The sequence below is a fragment of the Tribolium madens genome, unplaced genomic scaffold (assembly GCF_015345945.1).
Source record: "Tribolium madens isolate multiple individuals breed KSU strain unplaced genomic scaffold, Tmad_KSU_1.1 Scaffold_7;HRSCAF=85;Tcas5.2_LG10, whole genome shotgun sequence".
Lineage (NCBI taxonomy): Eukaryota > Metazoa > Arthropoda > Insecta > Coleoptera > Tenebrionidae > Tribolium > Tribolium madens.
Window position 1 is genome coordinate 728,936 of NW_025401050.1, and position 19,682 is coordinate 748,617.

Genomic DNA, 19,682 nt, shown 5'->3' on the forward strand with positions numbered 1-19,682 from the left:
AACTGGTTGACTGTACTCATTAAACAATTTTTATAATTAAATTGCTTTTTAACTTTAACTTTAAAATACAATTAAAAGACTATTAACACATTTAAGTTTATAAAAATACAGTTATTCAGATTGTTTTTGTAAATTAATATTTTTTAGTAACATTCAGGGAATTTAAATTTTGTCAGTTAGTTTCCCTTGCTGTCATCGAAAAAAAAACACGTGGGGAGTGACCATTCAAAACAATTTTTTCTGTAACTGTATTAATCAATTTTGTGATATTATGGTAATTGTTTATTATTGTTTGAATAGGAATTTATTTAATTTTTGTTTTTAGGACATTCTGACTCGTCCTGCCGAAGAATTCGAAAATGACCAAACTTTGGAAACAATGTGGGCAATAAAGGCCTATGAGCATGCAGAAATCTACTTTAATGTAATTGAATTGAACCTAATTATCAAATTATTAAATTGACGTTCCAGATTTTATGTTCAGTTGACCCGAAATACCTCAAACTGACGCCAATAGACAACATAATTTATAAGGAATTTCGCGACGAATTTCCACATTTGCGAATAAACATTATCAACGAAAATGAACTGAAAAGTGAGAAAAGTAAAGCCAAATGGCGACCTTTTTGTGAAAAGTTCAAAAAGTGTGTTGAAGACTACAGTTTTGGGACTTTATTACGCAGTGATGCATCCAAGGACTACACAGAAGACAACACAATGCTAGTGACACGAATTCAGTTCTATGCTATTGAATTGGCCCGAAATCGGGAAGGGGTCAATGATAACTTGCGTAAATATTTTCCAAAAATCGAATAAAACAATTAATACAAATTTTCTTTTATTATAATAAATACACAAAAGTTAAGATGTCTCAACAGCTGTTGCCGACGCTGATTCTTCTGTGTATTTGCCCTTGTCTTTGCCCAAAGCGGCCAATCTGCCCTTGGCTCTGCGGTCAATGATCTTCTTCCTATCCTTGTCCATTTTAAGTTTAACAATTACGGCCTAAAATGCAACAAATTAGTACAAAATCAAGACTATTCAAAAAAAAAAAAATGTGCGAAAATGGGAGTCAGAGCCATTTCTCACCATGTCATAAGTTGACAAAAACAAAGCCAACACACTTGAAAAGAGAACCTTAGCAAGTGGCGACAATGCAGTCAATACTTATGGTCTACGAATGGTTTATAATCATCATTTTTTTACTATTATTGAAATTGTAAGAAAGTCAAACAATTTTTTACCTTGGAAGGATGGATTCCAACGTAAACAGTAGCCCCATTGGCCTTTTCTCTTTGAATTCGTTCAATGTAAATAACGAACTTTTTCCTGTACACTTGGACAACTTTGCCTACTTGCTGTCCCTTGTAGTGGCCCCTCACTACCTAAAATTTTCACTGTTGGTAACTAAAACCAGTAGACAAATCTCCACTTACTTGAACTTCGTCATCTTTGCGTATGGGCATCGTACGCACGTTGTACTTCTGTCTCAGTTCTTTCGACAAGGGGGCAGACATAAGTCGCCTCCTGACATGAGACGGCGCCGTGAAATGCCGTTTCCTATTTTTGCTTCTCGAAGCAGTAACTAATTTGTTGAACTTCATGTCAAACACTGTTTGTCACTCCTGAAACAAGTCGAGGGTTTTGATCAGACAAGTTTGGACAGGTCGGAGATGAAAAGTGGGGTTATGTTAACTCAAAATCTGTGTTATTGTATAAAATTTGGGGCGATATAAGTGGAAATTGTGAGAATGCATGATTTATAATTGATTGGGGTTGAGAAAAATAGGAATAGTGTGATAAATTTGCAGATGATTGTAAAATTAAAAATTCAGATAATACGTACCGACAACAGCAACACAAACTTCACCGGAAAAGAGAAATTACTCAGGCGGCTGCGCAGAACTAGATAAAGTGGTGGCAAAATTCAAATAAAATTTTAAAAATATAAAGCAAAATTAATCGTTATATTTGTTTTAATCCGGGTTTTGTAAATTGAAGATTTTTTTTGACACCTTTTATTATAGCCCAGTCAAATTAGACAAATCAGTGGAAAAAAATCCTACAAAATTTTCTAGTAAAATTATTCTTTGCATACCCAATAAATTCAGTTTACTGTCAGTTTTTTCAAATAACAAGATTAATTCTGTTTTAAATGCGGATAAAACACATTTTTTTTAAATGATGTTTTTTGTCAGCCCTATAACTCGCTTACGGTAAGTCAGAAGACTATTTTTGTAGGAAATTTTGTAGGCTTTAATTTTGATAAGAAGGTAAAAACCGATAAGAATGATCGTTTGATGAATTGTTGTGAACCTATGTGTTTTTGAGTTGGTAATTATTCTAAATTTTCTTTTTTTATTGAGGTACAACTGAAGAAATAATTAATTTTAATGAAATTGGCATAACCGTAGGCCATGACTGTGTAAACCAGACTTTAAATGAGAAAGGGGCCTTACTACAGGTTCATTCATAAATATGAAGCAATATTTGAACCTCAAAAATGACCTGTATAAAATTAATTTAAATAAAAACTTGTGTTCTATTTCTACTGATAGGATTTTTACGGCCCTCGGAATTTGGGTATGAAAATTTGATTTTTTTTTTGTAATAACTTTGGAACCATTTGACCAAATATCGAGCGATGAAGATAATTTGTCCTTGGATCAGAAAACGTATGCCTGTAAAAAACCGTGCTATAAAAAAAATAAATTAGAGTAGGCGACTCTACAGTTGGCAACACGTTGGCTGGGAATCTGGGCTGGACATTTACCACACAAACTGAAAGTGAAAATGACCATTCACCGTTTTCCTCTTGTACAACAATAAAAAATTTCTGCTCTAACGTGAACATTATTTCACTCAAAAGGAATAAAACTTAAACTTGTCAAAGTTTCCGCTGACATTTGATGTCAAAAATCAGCGATAACTATGTTTTATTAATTTTAAAATTCATAATCAAAACCCATAAAGCCTATGCAAATGTATTGTTGGCTGCAGTTCACATTTGGTCAGGCTCATTATCACTCGTGAAAAATCCCTTATATATTATAAATAACGTAGGCCCCAGAATAGAACCCTGTGGAACCCCTTGATTTATTTCTTTTTTATAGGAAGTTTTTGACCCAAATTTAACTTGCTGAAATCTGTTAGTGGGTAGCTTGATAACCACTGTAGAGCAACACCCCTTTTACCATAAGATTCAAGTTTCATCAATAATATTTCATGATTAACCGTATCAAAAGCTTTGGTAAAATCTACGAAAAGTCCAAGTGCTAAATCTCCTTGATCTACAGTAGAGATAATGGCGCCAATAAAGTTATTTAAAGCCGTATCTAAGCTTTTATTTTTATGAAAACCATGTTGACAGGCTGAGAAGAGGTTATTTGAAGTAAAGTACTTAACTAATTGATTATTTACTGCCAATTCAAAAACTTTTGAGATGCTAGAACACAGACTAATAGCCCTATAGTTAATGATGTTATTAGATGGACCTTTTTTATGAAGTGGTATGACATTTACTATTTTTAGTTTAGTGGGGGGAACACACCCTGTTGAAAAGAAAGATTAACAATGTGAGTCAGAGAAATTGCTATAAAAGGTGCTATTATTTTTAACAGAGAATTAGATATTTCGTCTTCTCCAGATGAAGTAGTATTATTTAAGCTTTTCATAAGACCCAAAATGTCATTATGATTTAAGCCTTGTAAGAAGAACGATTTTCCATTCGAACAAAAAGTTGATGTATTAATAAAAGCTTTAATTTGATGTAAATCAATAAAAGTAGGCAACTGAGACGTTGCAGCAAAAGGTGCGTCAATAAAAAAATCATTGAAAGCATTGAAAGTATGTTTGATGTTTCCAAAAAGTGCTTGTTTGTGTTGAAAATAGTCATTTTTTCTGGGGTATACAGGGTGTTCGCTCTACTAAATTTTCAAATACTACTATTCATTCCTGGCTTTCTTTGTAAATTCATCAAATTTTTTTGGCACATCCGGTCTAACCGGAAATACTACCAAATTAATTTTTTGAAATGGAACACCTATGCTTTTCGCTCGAAACAATAATAATTGGCATGAAAAATACGGTGTACAATTATTTATTACATTTTACTTTACATAATGTACTCAGAAAACAATTTAAATTTTAGAATTTCATTAGCAAATTTTGCAACGTAGGCGGATTTTACTTGTCAAGGTCTTTATGCAAAATGCAATATGCTTGGATACCGTTTAATTGTTATTTTGACAAAGCATAATTTGTCAATAAATGTTATTGAGATTTTTAATAATGAGTGATAATAATTAGGACGAATTGGTAGATCTGCTTGAAGTGTTTTTAAGTGCAATAAAAATAGAGCAGAAGCTAAAAGATTGAAAAACAACTGAGACGAACAGGTTCGCTTCTTAAAACTAAATATTATTATTGATTCGAGGAAAAAAACATAGATGTTCTATTTGAAAAACTAAATTTGGTAGCATTTCCGGCAACACCGTATGTGCTAAAAAGTTTGATACATTTATTAAGAAAGCCAAGAATTAATACAGTCTGTTATTGAAATGCGTTAAGAAAATTTAAACGGTGATAGAACTCATCAAAACAAGTTACTTTGCTATTTACCATTTTTTCGAAAAATCTTTCTAAACCCAGATAAAATTTTAATTAGTTTGAACGTAAATTCTAGTACCCGCCAATGTCTCCCTGCGTACATTAAAAGCGAAAGAAGATAAAAACTTGATAGCCAAGCAAAAACCAATTTTTTATTCGTAGTAAGTGAGAGTGACATTCCAAGTTACGCACCACACTTGATCAAGGGCACTAACCTTCAAATTAAATGTTCGAAAAGACGCCCTCCGTTATCGATGTATGCTTGTGCCCTTCGAGTCATAGAAGTTTTAGTTATCACCAACATGTCGGAATTTCGTCGAATTGACTCGGCTGCATTATTCACACGAACAGTTAATTCTTCGACGGTGTTAACTGGAATTTCATACACAATCTGTTTTAAATGGTCCCATAGAAAAAAGTCACAAGGATTTAAGTCCGGTGAACGAGCTGGCCATAAAACTGGTCCATTACGACCTATCCATCGATTTTCTAAATTTGAACATGGCGACCGTAAAATCGCTCCAGCAGCATTCGATAAAGCTTCCCCGTAGATTAGCACCATGTCTGTTAACTCCGGATTAGTGTACTGCACCATTTTTGTCGATAATTACGGGAAATTCACTTGCCAGTAAATTGTAAACACGGCCGCATGCAGGTGAAGGACGTGACTAAATTGTGTCAGTAAGTTTTTGCAAGACATATCTGCCTGGGTTTTTGCCGTATTTACTTTCTTGCGTACCGTGCCATCCATAAACGACTCGATGACACGGAATGCGGTGAAAATAAATGTAAGTATAAATTTGAGTTTTCGAAAAAATGGTACTTAGCAAAGTAATTTGTTTTGATGAGTTCTATCACCGTTTAAAGTTTCTTAACGTATTTCAATAACAGATTGTATTAGGTATTACTTAAATATTTACTTTTTGAAAAAAGAAGTAAGTTTAGGTGTTATCAGCCTGAACATCACTATTATAAAGCTAAGTCCAGGTGAAATTTACAAGAGAGGCTGCATGTGCAACCACCACTTTTTGCCAGACCAAATTAAAAGCTCCGGTGTATTCAAAAGGTTGTTCCCCAACTCATAGCGTTTTGTTAGTATGTGTCAAGGTAAGTTCTGTTAAAAAATAACATCACTTTCTAACTTTATGTTAATTAAAGGAAGATATACGTACGAATATAACAGTGAGGAGTTGTGGGAACATGCGTCGTCGGAGTCGGTACCAAAAGTGGGTAAAGATTTTAAAACTTAGGTTTTAACAAAAAATACCATATTAACAAGTAAATAAACTAACAAATTAAAAATTGATCTATTTTAATTCTTAATTTTCTCAACCCATAACATTCTTCAGATCAGATGAAAATTGAACTTCCACCAGAAGTTACCAATACCACCATTGATCTGTCTTTTTCCACACCACATAAAGAAGATGTAGAATTATCGAATATGTTTTATAGAATAGGTTTTATAGTCCACGAAAAAGAGTGACTCCAGTGGAAGGAATAAATAAATACACGGAATTTTGGACATCAAATTTATGACAGTTCAGAAAATGTCAATGTAAGCCACGCTTTATTGTCATTATGATTGACGTTTGAAACTAAAATTTGAAAGTTTTAGTTGAAATTTATTTTTGGCGTCGATTTTCCGAAACAATAATGCCAGCAATATAGGTAAGATCAATAAATTATTTTGATTTGTTGTCATTTTTTCTCTCGCTCTCAGGATAAAAATTACTAAAACCGAAAGTAAGGTTAGTTGCCTAAGGCCCGTTTTACATTTTTATGTCAGTCGAATGACAAATCTTCCAAAATTCCGTGTCCGCCAGTGTACATACAGGCAACCAAGCGGTTTTTTTTTAATTATTTGACTTCAGAAAATAATAATTAATATAAATTAAAGTAATATAAAAATGTGATTGTATTTTAAAAATAAAACATGTATGTCTACAACATGTATTTTGCACCGCCTCCTTAATGAAATGTATCAATATCCCGCCTGGGCATTTCGTAAAAAATGCATTGGAGCAGTGATTCCGATTTTTTCTTAGTTACGGGGGTTACTAAGGAAAAACTGAATGAGTTTTAATTATTAACAAAAAATAACGCAATTAATAAAAGCTGGGAAGGAAGGATACAACAAAACAAGATACACCAGAGAGAATTGATATTATGAGGTTGAACCCTTTAAGCTAAAAAACTGGATTTGTCAAAAATTTTCCCCAGATTATAGGGCCAACGGGGAATCAGTTGATCTCAAAAAATGCCCAGGCGAGAAAAGGATTATTTCAATGGAGTCGGCGATGGTATTTTGTATTTTTGATTTATTTTTAATAAAGAATAATAAATTGAAGTAAAACATGTTTTCAAAATTGCCGCCTTATCTAGTTCTCGGGCCAGACGTTTGATGACGCCTAATGACGCAACTAATCTGTGGCGCAAGACGCAACAGTTGTCAGCACGGGTATGAAGCTGAGATAGGCGCACTGGCAACACGAGAGTATGGGCAAGGGGGTATTGCACTTAAAGAGAGGTGAACAGGAAGCACCAATAAGCGTTACGTATTTTAAAACAAGCGCTTAATATTTAGGGATTTTATGAATTTCTGTTTTTTGACATAAAAATGACATTTACGTTTGCGCAAAAAATACGCCAAAAAGTGCCAAACTTTTATTGTTGTGTGTTGTCGCGTGTTATCGTAAGTATTCAGTAATTATTTGTTTTATTACTTAAGCAAAACCATAAAATTTCGTTTACAGTAGTCTGTCGGTGAGTGAATTCGTACTGTTGGAAGCCAATTAAAAGATAACTATCTTTTTTACTTGGTAAAACTTCGTTTTTTTGATTTTTATTTCTGTTTACAAAGGAATCGTTCTTTGGGCTGGAGTGGGATTTTTGATTTCTGCTACTCAAGTAAACTTTTGTCATGGCTGGTTATCGAAAATATTTCTGCAAGTACCCTGACTGCACCAGTGGATACGTGCCGAACCCCGTTAAAGGACTTGCCAACAAGCACTTCTTCACGTTCCCTAAACACCCAAAGCTTTACGAATTGTGGAGGAATGCCTGCAAAATTGAAGTTTCCGTAAGTTCAAAGTTTTGGCGTTTATGTGAGGATCATTTAGAACTCCGCGATTTTGAGAATGAGACAAAGGATAGATTAAATCTAAATGTAATTCCCAAGCCCTGTGTTTTGGCTTCACAAGAGAAGTTTGTTGACATTTCACAAACAAATCTTTTTGTGGCAGATGATACTTTTATGGAAAATTCTTGCAGAAAAGGTTTTATTTTGTTTTACATCTGGGACAGACAGGCAAAATATGCCAACACTGACTGATTTTTTTGTTATGTAATAATAAGTTAATTTAATTTTCAGAGAAATTTGATTTGATGTATTATTTTGTTATTGATAGTTTACAATAAAAAAGTTTGACAAAAATTTGTTTTATTACTTTGAAACAATTTAATAATGGCAAGTTTCATTTCAAATTTTGTTTAAAATGATTTTTTTTTATTTTCATTTTTAACAAAATTTGAAATCAAACTTGCAAGATAATAATAATAATTGAAAATGAAGGGGGTCTATTTAAATGTCGCGCCAATCCGTGTTAGTAACACACTTGACCACTAGAGGCTCGTGTTGCCAGTGATTTTCTAGGGAGATTTCATTTCTTATTCTCTCTGTTCTGTAGTTGTCAGATGGTTGTCAGTCGATGGTTGTATGCTTGAGAGGTTGTGTGAGCTGGTCTGTGGTAGTGGTTTGATGGTGTGACTATGTGATTGTGAATATTGTGATGGTTTTGTGGTGATTTTCAAACTGCAAAATTATAAACATAAAACACCATTGTGATGGAGGTCTACCCAGTCGACACGACGTTGCAACAAAAGCCCTTGATCGGTAAGTGTTTTTTGTTTAATGTAGATTTTTGCGCTTTGTGAAATCAACACGTGCGCCTTGCGACGTTAAGAAATTACAAAATTTCACATGCGTTGTCATTTCGTTTAGCCATTTGCAACGTATTATGCCAATTTGGCGCCAAAAGCCCTAAGAAAATTCCGACTCTCCCCATTGTTTTTTTTCTGTTTCACCCAAACTTTTTTAAATATTAGTGTTTGAAACATTAGCATTCTCTTCCTTTAGTTTTTTTTATCAATTTCGATAATGGTAATGGTAAGCATCAAATTGATTGTAAAATTGTCTATTAATAAACGCTTTTTGTTTATTTATAGTAATTATTAACTAGTAAATGTGGTCAAATCCTATCGGATTTGATTAAGAGTTTCATTTTTATTTAGTAAAGTGTGTTTTAGATTGTAAAAAATAATGTTTAGGTCACTTTGAGTAGCTTCAGGTCACTTTAGGCCACTTTGGGTTACTTCGAATTAGTTTGGCTTGGAGTAAAAAGAAAGTGTTAAATGTACTAACTTTGATTTTCAGAAGAAGAAAAAATCTTAGGGAAATGTTTAAATTTAGTAGTAAAAATGCCAATCGAGACGTTTCAAAACATCGTACTACAAAAGACAGTTGGGGAGACTAAGAAAGTGTCAGATGAATTGGTTTAAAAAATTTCTAGTTGCAAAAAACATTTAAAAATTTCTTAAAGAAATGCTTAAATTTAATAAAATGTCATTCGAGACGTTTCAAAACATCGTGCTACAAAAGACAGTTGGGGAGACTAAGAAAGTGTGAGGTGTGTGTACTGGATTAAAAAATTTCTAGACTTGCAAAAAACATTTAAAAATTTCTTAAAGAAATGTTTAAAGAAATAAAGAAAAACGTTTATCAATTTTTTAAATAGAAATGCTCAAATTTAAAAAACATAAATTGCTTTACTTTTACTTAGCAAAGTGTCTTTTAGACGGTTTAAAATAATGTTTGGCTCACTTAGGCTTATTTTGGGTAATTTCAGTTTTGGCTTGTAAAAATTATAAAAAATGTCTGTAGATTTAACAATATCGGATGTGCAAACGTTTTGTGGGAATAGTCAATGACAAATTTTGTTTTTTCAAGATTTCGCGTATGTAAAAACAGACGGGGAGACTAAAGAAGTGCCAGATACGTAATTATTTTTTTAGTTTATAGTCACAAATAGCATTTTATGCAAATGTTTTTGGTTACACAAAATTATTTTTATTTTATTTTGGAACTATAATTTTCAATATAGTTGAGCTTTGGTTGATTCCTTACATAAGTCAAAACATAAAGCTGAAATGAAGACTTTTTTCGAAGTGCATTCAATTTTATTTACAGTTATTCAATGTTAAAAATAATAATTTACTCTAATTGAATAATAAATAGCTTAATGTATTTAATAAAATATAAGTCAGCGTAAGCGGGGCATAATCATAAAAATTAAAAATTACTGTCGAAATGACTATTTCAATAAATGACCCTTAATTTTTTATTTATTTAGTTTCTGAATATTATAATATAAGTGTTGTATGTTTATAGTAAATAAAGAATGTGAAATAACAACACATAACTTAACTGATTGTAATAACTACTGATAGAGTTATGCAAGCGATTCTTCAGGTATGTATGTAAAAATTTTTTGAGGGGCTAATTTTATTTTAGTAAACATGTAGTTCCCAGATGTTGTTATGTCATGAAATTGATAGATTACAATATGATTGGGAATAAACTTGTTTATAAGCATCCAAAATTGGACATAATTAATTTGGCTTTTATAGACTCTTGGGCTTTTTTTTTATCATCTAAGATATCATATTCGGTATTTATAACGGTAAAATAGCTGACTATTTTTATCTCAATTGTTTTCATTGGAAGTAAATATTAAATTCTTATTTGAGAGATGCAAAACGCAATTCGAAATTATTTATTATTTATTATTATAAATGTAGTAGTTGTACACATTTATATTTTTGTACTAATGCACAGTCTTATTAGCAGACTGTGCATTGGTACTTGCCAGGGTTTCACCCTGGCTTCGGCTTTGGTCCCGGCTGCAGCCGCGGCCCCGACCCCGCCCTCGGCGACGACTATAACATTTGAAATTAGAATATATTTAGCGCTTTCAAATTGAATAAATACCGTTTTGATTTTGTGGCACCCGTCGAACTTGCCGGTGGTGCAGTTGCCGGCGACATTGATGGGGGGGTGGCGGCGACTTTGATGGGGGTGGCGGCGACTTTGATGGGGGTCCCGGCGGAGAAGGTGGTGACGGTGAAGCCGTCGTTTTCTCCGGCGAACTTGAATTGTTTTGGGAGTGGAAAAAGTGTTCATAAAAAAGTTATTATTTACTCTATTAATATAAAAAAAAACTAATAAAAGTAAAAACAAATTTATCAAAATTAATTATATTTTTTAAATAATTTAATAATTTATAACTTACCATGTTGTTAGCTTTTACAATCTTCAGATAAATTTCGGATAAGTTAGTCATGACATAATTACTATACTGGGTGAATATAAAGTATGGAACCAAGCGTTTTTTTAAAATCATTTATCTCCAAAAAATAATTAATTAATTTATAATTATAATTTATAATTAATTAATATAAATATAAAGTACTATAAAAATTTGATCGTATTTTGAGAACGAAATTTTGTTTTGCTTTTGAGTTATGCGATTTTTTTTGTCAAAATTGCAAAATTTGCAAGTAGGGCGAATTCTTCTCGAATTAAGAATATGCAGAATGTCCGAACAAGCACTAATGATAAGATTGCTTCCAGCATTTTGCGGATTGTAACACCTCTCGTCTTCGGTATTTATACACTCTGTGATAGGATTCGGGTCAGACATTACATCTTGATAGATTGAGAAAAGGACAACCAATGTTGAGGACATCAGACTTTTTGCAGATGGAACCAAATCATTTTTTCCCTGTTTTTTTCTGTTCTCGCTTGTCTGCTTGTCAAAAAAAGATTGTTTAGTGGTCATGAATTGGATTTTCAGTTGCAGGATGTGTTTTTACTGATATATAAAAATGGAAATGGCTCAGTCTTTGGTTCATCCTCATTTGAAAACTGAAGAATCATTACTTTATCTCATCATTGCCATTTCAAATGTTGAAATCCTAAAAAAAAAAATTAAAACTAAATCTAAAGACGTCTTTACAATTCAGCGATGCAAGCAGTGAATGAGTTTTCAAAGTATTTATATTATTATCGAATTTCTGAAAAATATTCAGAAATTCAGTAATAAAAATAAATACATATTGAAAACCTCCGGATGCCAAATGATATTGAATATCCTGACTTCAACGGTCACATCTCAATTTCGAGCTAAGTTAGAAATTATTAAGATGATTGTGATTCAACAATGCAAGCAGCGAATCGGATTCCGAAAATATTTGTTCAGTACCAAATATTTACAAAAAAAAAAAAATTGATATCAAGAACAAATATGTAAATATGGAATCTGTAGACGTCATTTTAATGACACAAAATTTAAAGTACTTCTCTGTACACAGTATTTGTTGTGTACGCCAACATTTGATCATTGTTTCGGGAGATACTTTGACGTGTCGTGTTTTCAAGGCAGACTGATACTTCATTCATTGTACGTGCACGTGAAAAAGCGACATACAACTGACCATGGGTGAAGACTGGTCTAGGCAAAAAAATTCCCACCGAATCGAATGTCTGGCCCTGAGATTTGTTGATTGTCATACAATATGACAATCGCAACTGCCGTCTTTTCAAAACAAAGGGAAGAGGTTCATTCTCTGAAGATTCAAATTCGATTCTCGGCAAAAACTCCCTTCTACCAGACAATTGTCCGTCAAAATTGATGATTTCTGCTTCAATGAAGCGTTCCCTCAAATGTCGAATTACCAATCGTGTGCCATTACAAAGATTTGCTCTGACGTTGAGATTTCGCAATAGCATGACGATGGTTCCTTCTTTCAACGTTAGCTCGTGCTGTGCAAATCCCGATGGTGTGAGTGAATTGAGAAATTCTTCAGGATAATTTGCAGCTTCGGCTGGATTGTCTGTCACCACTCTGTCAACGCTTCGATACGTTCGAACAGGAGCCTGAATCCTGTTTAAGATAGAAGACAATCTGCAGTGAGAATTGCCGTATTGACAAAAGCATCTGGTCGAAAGTCTTGCCCAAAAATTTTGTCAATCAACTCATCAAGTCCATTGATGATACAATGCTGGGGAATTTGAATTGTGTCCCGTCGAAGACGTGTTACTTGTTGTTGGCGATTCTCTACAGTTGGTAGAGTTCCATTACCAAGTTGATCAAGCCAACCAATAAATTCAACTTCGTCGGGCTGCACTCTCATGTTGATGTTCAGCTGAAGGTTTTCAAAAGAACGCCAAAGAATGCTTGATTTGATGCAGTTTGCGACGATCGCAGTGCGATCTACATTTTGGACAACAGGAAGGCACTGTTTGAAATCACCTCCAAGAATGATACATTTGCCTCCAAAAAGACGATCGTTGCGACATAAATCTTTCAATGTACGATCGACTAATTCAAGAGCTGTTCGTGTTGTCATTGTTACTTCGTCCCAAATGATAAGTTTCGCGAATGAATGTCGCTTCGTTTGATTGAGCTTTCAAAAGTGACGTCGAATTTTCTGTTATCGGAACTGGCAATCGGAATCGACTATGCACTGTTCGTCCATTTCTCAAAAGAGACGCCGCAATGCCCGTCCAAGCAACAGCGATTACATTCTCTCTTCGACCATTCAAAACTCTGATCAGTGTGTTGTAGAGGAATGTTTTTCCGGTGCCAGCTGCACCGCTCACAAAAAGTAGCGACGATTTTCGTCGTCATTTTCAACAGCTCTCATGACAATATCAAAGACGTCACGTTGATCAGCGTTCAACTGTTCAATCATTGCTTCGCCATCTCTCTTTCTCGGGCCTCGTCGATCTCGTCCTGGATTACATTTGGTCTGTATTCTGGAGGATCTTCTAGACCAAAATGTGACAGTCTTCGACCGTTTACAATCAGAATGCATTGAATCTTTTCAAGTGCTCTGACTTCGGCGTCACGTTCTTCCATTCCTTGGCGTGTGAAGTCTTCGATCATAAAACGTTTGAATTCATTCCACAATCGAAGTGCATCTTCAACTTGGCAAAACACCAAAACGCGAACATGCGACGCATTGTTTTGGCATGTCTTTTTGACTTGCTTGTGTCAAACATCTGAGCCATTCTCGATCTTCGGCGAGTAGATTGAGTTGTCGACATGCTTCCTGGAAAGTTTCGCAAACTTGACCATTGACAGTTGTCAATGACTCGAATGACGTTGCAGAAACATTGTACAGGGTGCTGCATTTTGGATGTCCGAATAGGGAATCTCCGAAACTAAGAGGTTTAGCCAAAAACGAGTAATACATTCTGGGGCACATTTTTTGAGAAAATAATATTGGTTAAGACCGCATCCAGTTATCGTCTTTGTTTTCGACTTACAGACAAAAGTTGACATTTTGGCGAAATGTAAAAAAAATCATATCTTCGTTATTATAGAAGATACGGATTTGAAATAAAGACATTATACAGGCACTTTATTTCGAGGAATTTAATAATGTAGTTAACAATTTTTTTCAGTTATTAGTTTAGCCGTAATAAGATAAACTTGTATTTTTTGGAAATCATAGGCGGCTATGGCAATTTTGAAAAGCTTATTTTTTTTCTGATCTAAAAAATATATATTTGTAACAGAATATTTTTTTTATGACTATATTTAAAAAGTGAAATACATATTGTGTTTGATAATAGTTGGCCATGGAAAAACTATTTCACTCCAAATGGGCAACAAATTATTATAATGTATTATAATAACTTGTTACAAATATATTTTTTTAGATAAGAAAAAAAACAAGCTTTTTAAAAATGACATAGCCATCTATGATTCCAATTTTAAAAAAATATAAGTTTATTTTATTACGGCTAAACAAACAACTGAAAAAAAATGTTAACTACATTATTAAATTCTACGTAAAAAAGTGTCTGTATAATGTCTTTATTTCAAATTTGTGTCTTCTATAATTACGAATATATGAATTTTTTTAGATTTCGCTAAAATGTCAATTTTTGTCTATAAGTCGAAAACAAAAGACGATAGCGGGATGCGGTATTAACCAATATTATTTTTTCAAAAAATGGGCCCTAGAATGTATTACTCGTTTTTGGCTAAACCTCTTAGTTTCGGAGGTTCCCTATTCGGACATCCAAAATGCAGCACCCTGCACATTCGTGATATCGTTTTACCAATCTAGCGTTCGCCTGGAGTCCAACGCTTTTCATTGTTCTTGTTCCATACGAAATGCAATGGAATTTCGGGGTACAAAAATTGTCTAGCGTTGGGATTTATTCGGTTCAGTTCGAACCATGCCATCAATTGCGTGTTGCTGTTTCTGTCAACAATTGCTTGTTCTTCGCCTTCTCTGAACACAACTCTTTGACGATCAGGAAGATGAATTGGCAACCTGGTCACGTGATGAGAGTTCAGGTGCATTGGCATTGTTAAAATGTGCCAGCCAGCTTCAGGAGGTGTCATGTACCGACCGTTCAAATACGATCGAATCTCGTCGTATTGCAACTCTGCTGGTTGATTGGGTACATTTCGAGTTTCGACGACACGCAACAGAGCTTGATCGGGTCTCTTGAAAAAGTATTTGTACAAATACTTGACCGTATTCGTCGAAGTGCACGCTTCCACATTGATATGTGTTCGGTACTTGAGGAGAAGATACGGATTGTAAGGAACAACAAATCGACTATCAAGAACATGCTGTCGATTGGCACGCCTTATTTCAATTGTGCCACCATTGAGACGTAGACGTCTGTATTGAACCCTTCCATTGCGAATAATGGTATTGTTGTACCAATATCTAAAAAAGACAAATGTTAAGTTTTGAAATGTTATTAACGATAACGTACTTCGGGAATTTTTTGGTGCATTTTTGGTCCACCGTACAGACGGAGGTCGGATTGTGTTCTCCGCAAGGTCCATGAATTATATGTCTTCCTACCAGATCATACAGTTCCCTCTCGGTTTCTGGATCTGGCAGTTCGGCCCTGATCAATTGATCGATTCGAAATGGATCACAGAGTTTGTCCTCTCTGCGCAAAGTGATGTGGAAGGCCGCGTTTCTGGAACTCGATTACGTAAAGATGTGCAATGCAAACACCCATTACGTGACGTTTTGTCAAATCAAGCATGAGTTCCTCTAATTTGATTTTGAAAATGCGATTTATTAGAAGTGGATGATTGTTGGCTTCTTCACCGGCCGGCAAATTTTTGACAATTTCTGGCCATTTTGGATTGCACGTCATCGTGATGAACAGCGATGGGCCGCCTATTTGTGAAACAACAGCCATTGCATCTTGGTATCTTTGCATCTGACTTCTCGGACTCATTTGGAAGGTCGACGGAAGAATCACCATTTTACCGAAAGGAATGTTTTGTTCTTCCGCTCGATTGTGCAGATAATCAACCAAACCATGATATTCATCGGCTCTGAGACGATCCTGATTATGAATAAAATAGCTGATTCTCTCTGCTTCGATTTTCAAATACGCATTGACAATGAATTGTTGCATCAATTTGCCTCCATGCTCAAAAATTTGAAAATTTTCGTTACTACGGTAGCAAAGACGGTATGCTTAAAACTGACAAATCGACACTCTTCCTCTTCGTGTCGGTCTTCGCTCGGCATTTCGAATGTTTATCAGTGGAATGTCACGATGCCATCCCAAATCACCTCTTGGAAAGAGCAAAGGAAATGACAACGGATCGCAATATTCGCTTGTTGAATCAAAATGTCTCAATCCGTTATCGTGATTCGTCAAAAAAACGCTCATTCTTGGATTTGGTGGATTATTTTCGTCGGAATTGGCGACAATGGCAATTTCATCAACTTCGGGCATGTCATGCTCGCGATCGTTGGGATTTCGACACTGAGCGATCAACTCGACATACACTGATGATACCTACTAAAAATTTTATGACACATTATAAGAGATTAACCAAACGATGGCTTGAATTTGTAACCCTCCATAAATGGTACGTTCCTTTGCAAGTGTTGCTGCACCCACCAGAATAAAACAGGGCCGTATTTAAAACCAAAGTAGTGGTAGAGTTTTACCAAGCTATTATTAAAAAAAATCTGCTTTATTTAATAATAACTTGTTAATAACCACCTGGCTTTTTTAAATTTCTTAAAATTCTTGACTACATCAAAAACTATTAAAATATTTCAAGTATTTTAGACAAAAAGAAAGTAAGTAATCCGGCCCTGTTAAAAACTGACCTGTTTCAGGGTCCGGGTGGGTTCCACTACACTAATTTATGATTTGTTTACCCTCTGGTTTACTCTTAACAATACCGCATTTAACTTAAAAGTAATAAAATTTTTAGTAGGTCTTAGCAAAATGATATACACGTAAGGTCCAAATCCAGGGATATCACGCAAATTTGCTTCAATACTTACAAACAAACTGGAAGCAATTGTTGTGAGTGAGAATTTTGCTTACAAATTCGCGAGACAATTGTTGTTCTCCAGTGAACAACTGTCTGAGTTCTTCTGGATGTTCACCTAATTGTGGCAGTTGAACTTTACCACCACTGCAACATTTGTTATATTCTCCTAGAGTGGTTTTTTCCTCGTGAAAAGAATTGGCCCTGCAATGTTGACAAACCTGATTCATTGGGCGGATCGAATGAATCGAATTTGGAGCATCTCTGTTACGAATGCGCTCAACCTCGACTTCCATTTCAAGTTGGTCCATTTGGTCTGCCTCTCGATCTAGTTCGTTATCGAAATTCGGATTGAAAACGACGTTCGTTCGTTCTCAACAAAATCCTCATCTCCAGGACCATCATTTTTGTCGGAAATCAATGATTTTTGCAACTCATTCCAAACATTATCAGATAAAATCGCAATGCCATCGATTTGATCTCAAACAATTTGGTCGTCTTCGTCAATTTCCATCTCATGAAGTGGACAGCGATCTGTTGATTTTCCAGCTTGGTTACACCGACATCCCTGTTCCGGGGCGGTATAAATTCTTGCTGAATCAGATCCTAAAACAAAAACATCATTAGTAGTTTCGCTACTGATTGATGTGCTTTCTAATTTTTGGATTAGCGCATCCACAATGTTTGAAGCTGACGTTCCATCAACATTGCCGTCATGCTCGTTTTCGGTTTCCATTTGATTTTGTCGCTGTGAACACTGCAATCGGTATATGTAGCATTCTCGCGAGTCGTCTTCGTCGTCCGAGAATGAAATCAAATTTTGGGGATTGAACTTTACAATCACATGGGGTTGTAAGTTCAGATGTCCTCTGATTTCCTCAACTGCGTTTTGGGAGGACGTATCATCGAAGACGTGTAGGGCTGTGTCTGTTTCTGCTGCTTCCTCGATGTCAATGTCCATAAGGGGCACGTCAAAACAGACTTCTCCAAGAGGTTCCTACTGAAATAAAAAATAAAAATTGAATGCACAGAAAAAAAAACAAAAATTATCGTCTTTAGGTTACCGTCGGTAATGTTCTAATTAAATTATAGTTCTTAAAAAAATTCAAGGTAAATATAAAGCATAGAACCAACCGGTTTTTTAAATTATCATTTGCCTCTAAAAAAATAATACATAATTAATAAAAAAAGTAAGTAAAAGTAACAAAAAAAAATGAGATCGTATTTTGAGAATGAAATTTGTTTTGTTTTTGAGTTATGCGTTTTTTTTTTGTTAAAATGCCAACTTTTGTAAAAAAAAGTTTGATAAAAACTAAATATAGAGTAGTAAACAGTTATCAAATAAATCGCAAGTCGTCACATTGTTATATGTTTGAAATGTCATGTTGAAATTTTGGTGAAAATAAACTTTAAAACTGAATTCGATATTTATTACCCAATTGAAAATAAGTATTTCGTAACAGAATAATGTAAAGCATCCATTATAATTTATAGAAGTTGAATTTGCTACGTAAAAATTACAATAAAAAAATTGTTCAAATAGTATTAAATATGGACTACAATAATTGTTAAAGTAAAAAATATTTTAAAAAATTTGAATAATTTATGTTTTATGTATAATAAATAATATTTTTTTATTTAAATATAAAATAATATTGTTCGTTTGTTCAAATTTAAACAGTTATTTTCAAGAACTAACATTTAAAGAAAAAAATTACTTTTTGTTTTTCATATTTCAACTGATTAACAATATACAAATGTCCCAAAAGCAAACCGCCCTACGTAAATGAGTGGTAGAAAATATTTTGAAAAATTATTTATGTTAAACTTTAATAAGGTCAATAATTTCTGAAGTTTTAAAGCTATTTTAGACTTAAAGAAGAATTTCAAATTTGGCGCCAAACTGAATGTTGGTAATTCGGTTTTAACCAAGAAATAGGAACCAAGAAAGAAATTTTCTTCTTCTGCGTGCCATTTTAAGCAAGAAAGACGCTTTGGGCTTTTCAATTATGTTATACAGTGCGATCAAATAGTTTTTCTCGTTCACCACGGTTTTCTGTCATAATTTGAATGAAGAAAGAGCAACAGCTTTCTTGAAGACATTGAATAAAGAAAGAGCAATTTTCATTTATCACCAACATCGCTAAAGAAGATTAAAAAAATTGCTACATTACCCACCTGTCTTTCACCTTCAACAATGCTGTGAATCGAAGTCGTTGAAAAAGACTTTTGCGATTCATCGTTGTTGGCGGTCTTCTGCCGTTTTCTAGGGACAGACCGACCTCTGTTGTCAACTCCTTTTCGGTAAGGGAATGGGTGTCGCTTTCTCCGGGGCATTTTGAATTACAACAAAACACAAATTTTCAATAAAAAATCACCAAACAATTACAACCGACTTATTACTATTAGCAGCAACAAACAGCACGCTAAAACAAAGTGTGGTGTGTTGCCAAAAGAGTAACCAACAATCTGGAAATTGAGAATTATGGAAGTTAACAAAATAAATTCCGATTAGGGAGAAAAAAATGTAACATTTCAAAAAAAATTTTTTTTATGTTATTTGAAGCGTACGTTTTATTTTGATTAATTAATTAATTAACAGTAAAACAGATGTCAAGTAGTAATGTTTTTAAAATAATACAGGTTGTATTTACACTTTAAGAAAGTAAA

The 19,682-nt window shown here is 34.1% G+C and overlaps 5 protein-coding genes across 8 annotated transcripts in view; 2 read left to right on the forward strand and 3 right to left on the reverse strand.

Annotated features, from left to right (window-relative positions):
* Window positions 1-149: 149 nt before the first annotated feature.
* On the forward strand, window positions 150-843 carry LOC123009577 (protein PBDC1). Its single transcript, XM_044405982.1, has 3 exons — window positions 150-274; window positions 326-424; window positions 472-843. The coding sequence occupies exons 1-3, from the start codon at window positions 272-274 to the stop codon at window positions 814-816; spliced, it is 447 nt and encodes a 148-aa protein (XP_044261917.1). The 5' UTR covers window positions 150-271; the 3' UTR covers window positions 817-843.
* Window positions 826-2,004, reverse strand: LOC123009576 (60S ribosomal protein L26). The gene is made up of 4 exons (XM_044405981.1): window positions 1,847-2,004; window positions 1,437-1,625; window positions 1,245-1,385; window positions 826-1,005 (listed from the first exon to the last, which is right to left on the reverse strand). The coding sequence occupies exons 2-4, from the start codon at window positions 1,602-1,604 to the stop codon at window positions 862-864; spliced, it is 453 nt and encodes a 150-aa protein (XP_044261916.1). The 5' UTR covers window positions 1,605-1,625; window positions 1,847-2,004; the 3' UTR covers window positions 826-861.
* Window positions 2,005-6,720: 4,716 nt separating this feature from the next.
* On the forward strand, window positions 6,721-8,038 carry LOC123009880. 3 transcript variants are annotated; one of them, XR_006413047.1, is made up of 3 exons: window positions 6,721-7,303; window positions 7,365-7,374; window positions 7,472-8,038. XR_006413047.1 is itself a non-coding variant. In XM_044406435.1 (2 exons), the coding sequence occupies exon 2, from the start codon at window positions 7,532-7,534 to the stop codon at window positions 7,940-7,942; it is 411 nt and encodes a 136-aa protein (XP_044262370.1). In that variant the 5' UTR covers window positions 7,357-7,374; window positions 7,472-7,531; the 3' UTR covers window positions 7,943-8,038. The 3 variants fall into 3 exon arrangements, 1 of the variants encoding a protein (XP_044262370.1); XR_006413046.1 differs by lacking the exon at window positions 7,365-7,374; XM_044406435.1 differs by lacking the exon at window positions 6,721-7,303 and having other exon boundaries at window positions 7,357-7,374.
* A 6,701-nt stretch (window positions 8,039-14,739) lies between these two features.
* Window positions 14,740-17,323, reverse strand: LOC123010140. The gene is made up of 5 exons (XM_044406842.1): window positions 17,234-17,323; window positions 17,069-17,197; window positions 15,753-16,150; window positions 15,473-15,685; window positions 14,740-15,423 (listed from the first exon to the last, which is right to left on the reverse strand). The coding sequence occupies exons 1-5, from the start codon at window positions 17,321-17,323 to the stop codon at window positions 14,805-14,807; spliced, it is 1,449 nt and encodes a 482-aa protein (XP_044262777.1). The 3' UTR covers window positions 14,740-14,804.
* Window positions 16,872-19,682, reverse strand: part of LOC123009508 — a 6,457-nt gene continuing 3,646 nt past the window's right edge. For both annotated transcript variants that reach the window (XM_044405885.1, XM_044405884.1), the window contains 2 exons: window positions 19,191-19,481; window positions 16,872-18,009 (listed from right to left, as the gene is read on the reverse strand). In XM_044405885.1, coding sequence (XP_044261820.1) covers window positions 17,494-18,009; window positions 19,191-19,349 — 675 coding nt within the window. In that variant the 5' untranslated portion in view covers window positions 19,350-19,481 and the 3' untranslated portion in view covers window positions 16,872-17,493. The remainder of the gene's footprint in view (window positions 18,010-19,190; window positions 19,482-19,682) is intronic.

What these genes read in the sequence shown, in the direction of transcription:
- LOC123009576 (XM_044405981.1), bottom strand. Translation starts at nt 1,604, where the DNA reads ATGAAGTTCAACAAATTAGTTACTGCTTCGAGAAGCAAAAATAGGAAA. An exon ending in GCAAAGATGACGAAGTTCAA is followed by an intron (nt 1,386 to 1,436) that starts GTAAGTGGAGAT and finishes TGAAAATTTTAG; the next exon opens with GTAGTGAGGGGCCACTACAA. An exon ending in TTGGAATCCATCCTTCCAAG is followed by an intron (nt 1,006 to 1,244) that starts GTAAAAAATTGT and finishes GTTGCATTTTAG; the next exon opens with GCCGTAATTGTTAAACTTAA.
- LOC123009880 (XM_044406435.1), top strand. Translation starts at nt 7,532, where the DNA reads ATGGCTGGTTATCGAAAATATTTCTGCAAGTACCCTGACTGCACCAGT.
- LOC123009577 (XM_044405982.1), top strand. An exon ending in ATGCAGAAATCTACTTTAAT is followed by an intron (nt 425 to 471) that starts GTAATTGAATTG and finishes TTGACGTTCCAG; the next exon opens with ATTTTATGTTCAGTTGACCC.
- LOC123010140 (XM_044406842.1), bottom strand. Translation starts at nt 17,323, where the DNA reads ATGGACCAACTTGAAATGGAAGTCGAGGTTGAGCGCATTCGTAACAGA. An exon ending in CGATCCGCCCAATGAATCAG is followed by an intron (nt 17,198 to 17,233) that starts GTTTGTCAACAT and finishes TCTTTTCACGAG; the next exon opens with GAAAAAACCACTCTAGGAGA. An exon ending in ATCAAATTAGAGGAACTCAT is followed by an intron (nt 15,686 to 15,752) that starts GCTTGATTTGAC and finishes ATCGAGTTCCAG; the next exon opens with AAACGCGGCCTTCCACATCA.